Below are 10,202 nucleotides of genomic sequence, written 5' to 3' on the forward strand. Positions count from 1 at the left end.
TGTTTAGCGTGTTGACTCACCCGTCTTTTTTTGAAGGGGTCAACATATGTGGTTAACACAAGCTGATTTTAACCTGCCTCAGGTCTCAGGCTCGAAAATGACTAACTTCTCTTCTAAAAGGGTTAAATTAATAATCTTTGTTCTCAAAGTAATGATAAACCTGTGAGTTGGATGTAGAAAAGTCAGAATCAATATAGATGTTTTTTTATTTTAAAGTAAATTCAAATTGAACATCGTAAAAAATGTAAATGATAGTGTCCGTCCAAAAAAGCAAACATGACTTCTAGTGAAATCCAAACTATAACATATAATAAATACCCTGTATCAAGATTGATGCAAAACAAGTGACATTTGACCTTTTTAGAAAAAAAACAACTTCTGGGGTCATTTGGGTGGATTTTCCATATTTCTGGAACCCATCGGTCGATGTTGATGATTGACTCTTTTGAACCGTTAGAGCCAATGGAATCGAGGGGAAGTTCCTAAATCCATCTGAACATTAGAGAGTGAGAGTGAGAGTGATGCGCACGCAGCTTGCCCAAACCGAAAGCTATGTTACGCTCTGATGGATTATCAGTAATCATTTCAAAGTGACACAGGGACATTGGATTAATCTTCAGCAGCGTTTATCTGCGTTTTAAAGTAGTGTGTTGTCTCTGCTTGCTTTCGCTGCCGTGAGTTTTGTGATGATATGTATACCATTGGAATCTGTGGAATCTCAGCTTTCATCTGATATCTAGTTCGTGCAGAACCGATGAAGTAAAAAATATTTCTACCGTAAGTGATGTGCTAAGTTCTTTAGCATTTTTTCGCTTAGTGCTAATTCAGAGGCTCGGCGTTAGACTTGTGTTTTGTTTCGGTAAAAATGGTTCATATCGTCAGGTAGCTGAGTTTCTTCCCGTTAAGTGGGTACAACACATTCATAGTTTGTTAAATGTTAAGAAGCCCTCAGACGCTGCTTCTTGCAAGATGTTGCCGGCGGGGGGCACCGGGCTTAACGTTTTGTTCTACGACATAATACGTCAGTAAATACCCCACTGGTGAATTTAAATAGGAAGGTTGCTAACAAGCGTCTAAATGAGTAGAATAAACGTCATCAACATTAGCCACTTTTAGCTTAGCGGTGGGGACAGATAAAGGTAGAATACAAAAGGCAGAGCAGGGCCTCTTTAATGCCCTATGAACGAGTACACATGTTTTTAGCGTGTTTTCTCACCCGTCGCTCTCCGTGCTGTAGACGACGGACGGGCGGTGCGACGGCTCCAGATTCAGCTCCATCTGCGCCGCCTCCAGGTTCCTCTCAAACGTGTCCACGCTCCCTATGTTGAACCACACGTAGCTCTGCAGGTCACATGACATATCACACACTTTAGAAAAAACGTATTGAGAATAAAGTCCTATCAGAATACCTTTATTCGTCCCACAGACGGGAAATGTACATCGTTACAGCAGAAAAAGAGCCAGCTTAATGTTACGTAACAAGCATACAAAATAATAATAAAAAGGTAAACAATTTACAATAAGATCTAGATCACCCCACACTCGTTCAGTTTTAAAAAACTAAAATGTATACTGCATTGTCGCTAATATTTTTCTTATATAAAAGTATGTTCAAGAGTAATAAATAACATCCACAGAATGACAAGATGAGCTTTTTGTTGGTTCCATTATCAGAATGTTAACATTACATAAAGTATGGATGGCATAATAAAGTCAAGTTAACCCAAAATATACTCAAAAAATGCTGGCTTTACACAATTTGTACGATTCAACTCACCGCATCGGCCTCGGCCCCCGGCGCCAGGATGACTCGGACATATTGTTTGTTGACGACCTCTAACCGCTCCACCTGACCAGAAAAAAAACATTTAGTCAATGATTTATTTTTTGAACGGGTCAAAATAAGGTCTATGGTTAACACGAGCTGGAGAGATTTTAACGTTTTGTTCTACGACATACAATACGTCAGCAAATACCCCACTGGTGAATTTAAATATGGCGGTTGCTAACAAGTGTCTAAATGAGACGACTAAACGTCATCATGCCCAACATTAGCCTCCTTTAGCTTAGCGGTGGTGACGTGAAGTCATGTGACCGTGCTGTAGTTCCTTTATAGCCCAACATTAGCCTCCTTTAGCTTAGCGGTGGTGACGTGAAGTCATGTGACCGTGCTGTAGTTCCTTTATAGCCCAACATTAGCCTCCTTTAGCTTAGCGGTGGTGACGTGAAGTCATGTGACCGTGCTGTAGTTCCTTTATAGCCCAACATTAGCCTCCTTTAGCTTAGCGGTGGTGACGTGAAGTCATGTGACCGTGCTGTAGTTCCTTTATAGCCCAACATTAGCCTCCTTTAGCTTAGCGGTGGTGACGTGAAGTCATATGACCGTGCTGTAGTTCCTTTATAGCCCAAGATTAGCCTCCTTTAGCTTAGCGGTGGTGACGTGAAGTCATGTGACCGTGCTGTAGTTCCTTTATAGCCCAACATTAGCCTCCTTTAGCTTAGCGGTGGTGACGTGAAGTCATGTGACCGTGCTGTAGTTCCTTTATAGCCCAACATTAGCCTCATTTAGCTTAGCGGTGGTGACGTGAAGTCATGTGAGCGTGCTGTAGTTCCTTTATAGCCCAACATTAGCCTCCTTTAGCTTAGCGGTAGTGACGTGAAGTCATGTGACCGTGCTGTAGTTCCTTTATAGCCCAACATTAGCCTCCTTTAGCTTAGCGGTGGTGACGTGAAGTCATGTGACCGTGCTGTAGTTCCTTTATAGCCCAAGATTAGCCTCCTTTAGCTTAGCGGTGGTGACGTGAAGTCATGTGACCGTGCTGTAGTTCCTTTATAGCCCAACATTAGCCTCCTTTAGCTTAGCGGTAGTGACGTGAAGTCATGTGACCGTGCTGTAGTTCCTTTATAGCCCAACATTAGCCTCCTTTAGCTTAGCGGTGGTGACGTGAAGTCATGTGACCGTGCTGTAGTTCCTTTATAGCCCAACATTAGCCTCCTTTAGCTTAGCAGTGGTGACGTGAAGTCATGTGACCGTGTTTTAGTTCCTTTATAGCCCAACATTAGCCACCTTTAGCTTAGCGGTGGTGAGGTGAAGTCATGTGACCGTGCTGTAGTTCCTTTATAGCCCAACATTAGCCTCCTTTAGCTTAGCGGTGGTGACGTGAAGTCATGTGACCGTGCTGTAGTTCCTTTATAGCCCAACATTAGCCTCCTTTAGCTTAGCAGTGGGGACGTGAAGTCATGTGACCGTGCAGTTCCTTTATAGCCCAACATTAGCCTCCTTTAGCTTAGCGGTAGTGACGTGAAGTCATGTGACCGTGCTGTAGTTCCTTTATAGCCCAACATTAGCCTCCTTTAGCTTAGCGGTGGTGACGTGAAGTCATGTGACCGTGCTGTAGTTCCTTTATAGCCCAACATTAGCCTCCTTTAGCTTAGCGGTAGTGACGTGAAGTCATGTGACCGTGCTGTAGTTCCTTTATAGCCCAACATTAGCCTCCTTTAGCTTAGCGGTGGTGACGTGAAGTCATGTGACCGTGCTGTAGTTCCTTTATAGCCCAACATTAGCCTCCTTTAGCTTAGCGGTGGTGACGTGAAGTCATGTGACCGTGCTGTAGTTCCTTTATAGCCCAACATTAGCCTCCTTTAGCTTAGCGGTGGTGACGTGAAGTCATGTGACCATGCAGTTCCTTTGTAGCCCAACATTAGCCACCTTTAGCTTAGCGGTGGTGACGTGAAGTCATGTGACCGTGTTTTAGTTCCTTTATAGCCCAACATTAGCCACCGTTAGCTTAGCAGTGGTGACGTGAAGTCATGTGACCATGTAGTTCCTTTATAGCCCAACATTAGCCTCCTTTAGCTTAGCGGTGGTGACGAGAAGTCATGTCACCGTGCTGTAGTTCCTTTATAGCCCAACATTAGCCTCCTTTAGCTTAGCGGTGGTGACGTGAAGTCATGTGACCATGCAGTTCCTTTGTAGCCCAACATTAGCCACCTTTAGCTTAGCGGTGGCGACGTGAAGTCATGTGACCATGTAGATCCAATAGCACCCCCCGTCAAGGCTTGCCGGCAGTACACTTTCCGTAACAGGAACACGCTTTGCTGGCGGCGAAAAGAATCCCACCATACTTCTTTGCCCCTCCAACAGAGGGATGTCCTTGTCCTTTTTCCTTTTCGTCATTTCAAGAGATAAAAACTCTTGATCTTCTCTGGAATTATTTATTTATTTGGACGCCCTCGGCTCGAGTTCAGGGCGTCCCAAGCTGAATAAGGGCTTCAAAAGACGGCCCCCTGGCGGGAAACGCTGCGTGTAAGTATGATAAACGTGTGTTTGAAACCAGGAGGATGCTGCCTTCAGGGTCTAACACAGAAATACATCATCTCTGCTCACCATTCCTCGGCCCACGTAGCGGTGGATGAAGTCCTTCCAGCTGATCTCTTTCCCCGTGTCTCTGAAGTAATAATACAGCAGAGCGGAGCTGACCCCCGCCACGGCGATCGCGATGTACCGGAAATCCTTCTCATCCCAGGGGAAGTCGCCCTGAAGAGCCAGAGACACACAGGTTACTCACGGCTATATTTGTTCTCTAAGCATTAAAGGGAATTTATTTTAGAAGTTTGACGAACCTTTTGTAGTCGGCTCAACCAGTCATTCACTCCTTTCTTCCCTCCACCTGATGATCGTCCTCCTCCTCCTGTCGCTCCTCCTTTTCCATATGAAACACAAACATGATTCTTAGATTAAACGAACAAACCAGCTTTTTCATTACAGTGTCAGTCCTGCTCAGATACCATATCTTTCTGCCATTAAACTGCCTTATAACAACTAGTGCTGCGTACCTGGACTCACATTCAGGTTCAGGTCCGGACTCAAGTCCAAAGGTTCAGGTTCAGGTCCAGACTTATAAGTCCGGACCTGAACCCATGGCTTGTGTCAAGTTGTGTGAGTAACTAAAGTGAACTTATTGTGAGCTAATTATCAATTGAAAATAAACTCATAATCAACTGAAATTCAAACTCGTCAGGTTTATTGTGCTCCCTTCCAACTTGTGTCTACATTTCTCTACAAAGTACAAATGTAAAAAAAAAAACTTTTGCCACTTAGTCTACAAATGACTTATGACAGCAACTACAGTGAACTACTACAAAGTTCAAACATTTATTTCATTGACCAAACTAAAGTAACCAAACAGTCCCTGAGCTGACTGAGCCTAAATCCCTAAAACTTTGCTGAAAGGTAGAGTGTAGAGTAGACTATATACACTATATTATATATAATATATTTTAAGACTCAACTAACTGTAACCTGAGCTTTTTGAACATTAAAACATTGAGACATGTCACAGTAGAGACACTACATACTGATATGCACCTGAACATCAGCAGGAGAGGACTCTTTAAAGTAGAGACACTACATACTGATATACACCTGAACATCAGCAGGAGAGGACTCTTTAAAGTAGAGACACTACATACTGATATACACCTGAACATCAGCAGGAGAGGACTCTTTAAAGTAGAGACACTACATACTGATATACACCTGAACATCAGCAGGAGAGGACTCTTTAAAGTAGAGACACTACATACTGATATACACCTGAACATCAGCAGGAGAGGACTCTTTAAAGTAGAGACACCACATACTGATATACACCTGAACATCAGCAGGAGAGGACTCTTTAAAGTAGAGACACTACATACTGATATACACCTGAACAACAGCAGGAGAGGACTCTTTAAAGTAGAGACACTACATACTGATATACACCTGAACATCATCAGGAGAGGACTCTTTAAAGTAGAGACACTACATACTGATATACACCTGACCATCAGCAGGAGAGGACTCTTTAAAGTAGAGACACTACATACTGATATACACCTGAACATCAGCAGGAGAGGACTCTTTAAAGTAGAGACACTACATACTGATATACACCTGAACATCAGCAGGAGAGGACTCTTTAAAGTAGAGACACTACATACTGATATACACCTGAACATCAGCAGGAGAGGACTCTTTAAAGTAGAGACACTACATACTGATATACACCTGAACATCAGCAGGAGAGGACTCTTTAAAGTAGAGACACTACATACTGATATACACCTGAACATCAGCAGGAGAGGACTCTTTAAAGTAGAGACACTACATACTGATATACACCTGAACATCAGCAGGAGAGGACTCTTTAAAGTAGAGACACCACATACTGATATACACCTGAACATCAGCAGGAGAGGACTCTTTAAAGTAGAGACACTACATACTGATATACACCTGAACATCAGCAGGAGAGCACTCTTTAAAGTAGAGACACTACATACTGATATACACCTGAACATCAGCAGGAGAGGACTCTTTAAAGTAGAGACACTACATACTGATATACACCTGAACATCAGCAGGAGAGGACTCTTTAAAGTAGAGACACTACATACTGATATACACCTGGACATCAGCAGGAGAGGACTCTTTAAAGTAGAGACTCTACATACTGATATAAACCTGAACATCAGCAGGAGAGGACTCTTTAAAGTAGAGATACTACATACTGATATAAACCTGGACATCAGCAGGAGAGGACTCTTTAAAGTAGAGACACTACATACTGATATACACCTGAACATCAGCAGGAGAGGACTTTTTAAAGTAGAGACACTACATACTGATATACACCTGGACATCAGCAGGAGAGGACTCTTTAAAGTAGAGACTCTACATACTGATATAAACCTGAACATCAGCAGGAGAGGACTCTTTAAAGTAGAGATACTACATACTGATATACACCTGAACATCAGCAGGAGAGGACTCTTTAAAGTAGAGACTCTACATACTGATATAAACCTGGACATCAGCAGGAGAGGACTCTTTAAAGTAGAGACTCTACATACTGATCTGCCACTGGATGAGCAGAATAATATCATCTTTATTGCTGTAAACACACACGACTCTCACCTTTAGGTTCAGTGGAGTACAGTCGTCTCTGAAGGGTCTGGAATCTGCGACAGGACAGGAAGTTAGCTGGCGTCCGACTGATGTTCTGAAGAAAAACAAACACAATCCCTGTCAGTACGCAGAAACACACCAACCTGAGAAAAGTCTCATTTATATGACTGTCTTTAATGGCGCATTTCCACTGCAGGGCCTCGCACGGCTTAGTTAGGCCTTGGTAGGCCAGGCTCACTTTATGCTGCGTTTCCATTAGTTTAGTAGCTGGGGCAGTAACTATAGTAACGCAGTGTAGGCGGAGCCGTGACGTCATCTTCAATGTGAACCACAGAAAACCAACATCAGCCGTTAGCTGCTAGCCCTCAGAGCTCACAGCTCCTCATATCTGTTCAGAAACTAGACAAAAGTGAAACAAGTACAAACCACAGACTGTCTGTGTCATGGCGAATACAGTCGCTGGTTTATTTATGTCTGTAGGCCGTTGTTGTGAATGTGGACGGTCGGAGCATATGCTGCGTTAGCTTAGCCAAGCTCCATTCGGAAAACACGCATTTTAAAAGTTGTTTCGCCTGCCGTCTGTCTGCAGACTTGTCAAAGCTTTAATTCATGGTTTTTACTAACCGGTATCAGTATGTTGTTACTTCGGCATCATTTTGAAACGTGTATTACAATTAAATCACGGTGAAATATGTTCATTTTGTTGTAGGTACCAGCGATCGGTTGTTGGCCCGAAAAGAACCTGGATTTTGGAGAGCCAGAAAAACTGAGAAACTGTACCTGCTAGCCGGAACCACCCCGAGTGGAAACACAACAAAAAACTGCGGCACGCTTAAACCGTGCTGCAGTGGAAGTGCGCCATAAGACCTCTACCAGGTAAACAAACCCGCCCTGAAGGTTATATTTATTTAAAAGTCCTGACAGAGATCTCTGAATGCATCAGACTCTGTGAGCCGTGGAGAAGTTAAGACAAATATGAATTAATTCAAAGAGCCAATGTTTGCATGACTCTAAGCACATTGTACAAAGAGGTAGTAAGGATTTTATGATTGGTTGTATCTGTCATTAGGTAGGTTGGTTCAGAAGTCAGTCATAACACACAGACTGAGGCTATGACAGCAGGACAGTGGAGGGTTTGTTATCTAAAAGTGAAGCGAGGATAATGTTGTCAGCAGAGGTGGGAGAAGTATTACATTTTAATCTAGCTAACTTCCGACAGGAGAAGACACATAGGATACATAATCTAGATATTAACACAAATCAACGCTTAAATTCTAATCTTTTTTATTTTTTATTTATTGTTGTATGTCCTTTATAACTAGGTTGCATTGTTGGAGGAGCTTGGGACTTTAGTTCTTCATTGCCATGTCTACACTGCAGCTGTGAATATGACTTGAAAGCCTTTACATCTTGAATCTGGGGAAGAAATGTGGATAATTGAGTCACTGGGATCGGATACATAACCTAGATAATCGGACGAATGAACGCTTTTCTAGCTAACTTCCAACAGGAGAATATAGGATACATAATCTAGATATTTAGACAAATTAACACTTCGTTTTTTTATCTAGATAACTTCCAACAGGAGATTGAGTCGCTGATACATAACCTAGATATTAAGTCAAATGGAAGCTTCCATCTTGAATCTGGGGATGACATGTGGATACCATCGACGGCTCCATTGCCACTCACATCGTAACCTTGGCATCATCCTCATCCTCACTTTCCTCCCTCACGTCAACAAGGTCACAAAAACCGCTCTCTTCCATTACCATCGCCCGCATCAGACCCTCCCTCTGATCGATCGCTGCTGAAACTCTGATCCATGCTTTCATAACATCCCGACTGGATTACTGCAACAGCATACTTTATGGATCACCTCCATTCATTCTAAAAAAACTACTTCAATATGTCCAAAACTCCAACGACACACCCCCACCCGTCGCTTCAGGTGTGCTGAAGTTAACCTACTGTCTCCAGCCCATCAGGACAAAGCTCCGGATCTGGGGTGACAGGGCCTTCGCTGCAGCCCCCCCTCCCCTCACTCTGGATCTCCCTCCCCAGCCACGTCAGATCCGCCAAACAATCCCTCAAAACTCACCTTTTCATTCTTGCCTTCAACTCCTAATCCACTAATCCCTCACCTTTATTCCTCCTAGCTTAGCACTTGTGTTGTTATTGTGTTGTACTTGTTTGTAAGCACCAGGAAAAGCTCTTTATAAATGCAATATTATTATTAGATATTAGGGCAAATGAACGCTAACGTTTTAACCTAGCTAACTTCCAACAGGAGCACACACATAAAGGATACATCATCTACCGACATATTAAGACAAATCAACGTTTAAGAGGAGATTAAATACTGATAGTTAGGTCACTGTTTAGATCCGATCAGTCCTCCAGGCTCTTCCACCTTCACCTACCGTCGCGGCTGAGCTCCTGGAGAAGAGCCGTCCAGAGAGCACCGCAGACAGCCGAGCCCGGGCTCCTCCTGCCCGGAAGAGAGGCAGGGAGGCCGTGGAGAGAAGCCTCAGCAGCTGGGACATCTTGCCAGAGCACCGAGTGCACTTTTTATATCCAAAAAACAACGATTATTAGTCTAATTTCTCTCAGTGAACTCCATCGAGCTGAAGTGTTATTGAATAAGAGCGAGTAATGTCAACGGGAGGATGATGTAAAGCCCCTCTGAGGCGAACTCGCGAACGCCTGTCCGAAAATGTCCTAAAAATAAATATATGCATACATTTTAAAACCTAAATAAGTCAATTATTATCTGTTTATTACACAACAAGGTATGTTTTCAATGTAATCATTAAAAAACAAGTTTATTTCTTTTTTAAATCACCTTATTACACTCAGGCATCAGAAAAACCAGCCCTGGGTCCTCGGGACAGACATGCCCTCTGATTGGCTGAGACAGATTTCACTCGCTTTCTTCAGCCTCATGTAACTGATCTTTTTCTCTGTTATAAAAACATAGGATGACTTTTTGTTCCCGTTTATGTTGATATAACGCAACAAATAACTTGGAAAATCATATTACAGCACATGTGTATTGTTAATGTATCTGTGGATCATTTGATCAACTAATACATTAATGATTTGATGTATTTAGCAAATTAATAATGACAATAACAGTGATTACAGGGGAAATTATGCATTACTATTTCAAGGTTTCAAGGTTTCAATTTCACACAGCATATGGTAAAATATTCTTATTACTTGTTTATCATGATCCCAAAGTCATGTA

At 42.6% G+C, this 10,202-nt stretch overlaps 1 protein-coding gene across 1 annotated transcript; it reads right to left on the reverse strand.

The window, feature by feature from the left end:
* Positions 1 to 1,183: 1,183 nt before the first annotated feature.
* LOC307027408 (mitochondrial inner membrane m-AAA protease component AFG3L1-like) lies at positions 1,184 to 9,615 on the reverse strand. The gene is made up of 6 exons (XM_079695648.1): positions 9,376 to 9,615; positions 6,962 to 7,046; positions 4,624 to 4,703; positions 4,388 to 4,537; positions 1,778 to 1,849; positions 1,184 to 1,341 (listed from the first exon to the last, which is right to left on the reverse strand). Exons 1-6 carry the CDS (start codon positions 9,496 to 9,498, stop codon positions 1,213 to 1,215), a joined length of 639 nt encoding a protein of 212 aa, XP_079551774.1. The 5' UTR covers positions 9,499 to 9,615; the 3' UTR covers positions 1,184 to 1,212.
* Between the last annotated feature and the right edge of the window lie 587 nt (positions 9,616 to 10,202).

The sequence above is a fragment of the Notothenia rossii genome, assembly GCF_949606895.1.
Source record: "Notothenia rossii genome assembly, contig: scaffold_680, whole genome shotgun sequence".
NCBI lineage: Eukaryota > Metazoa > Chordata > Actinopteri > Perciformes > Nototheniidae > Notothenia > Notothenia rossii.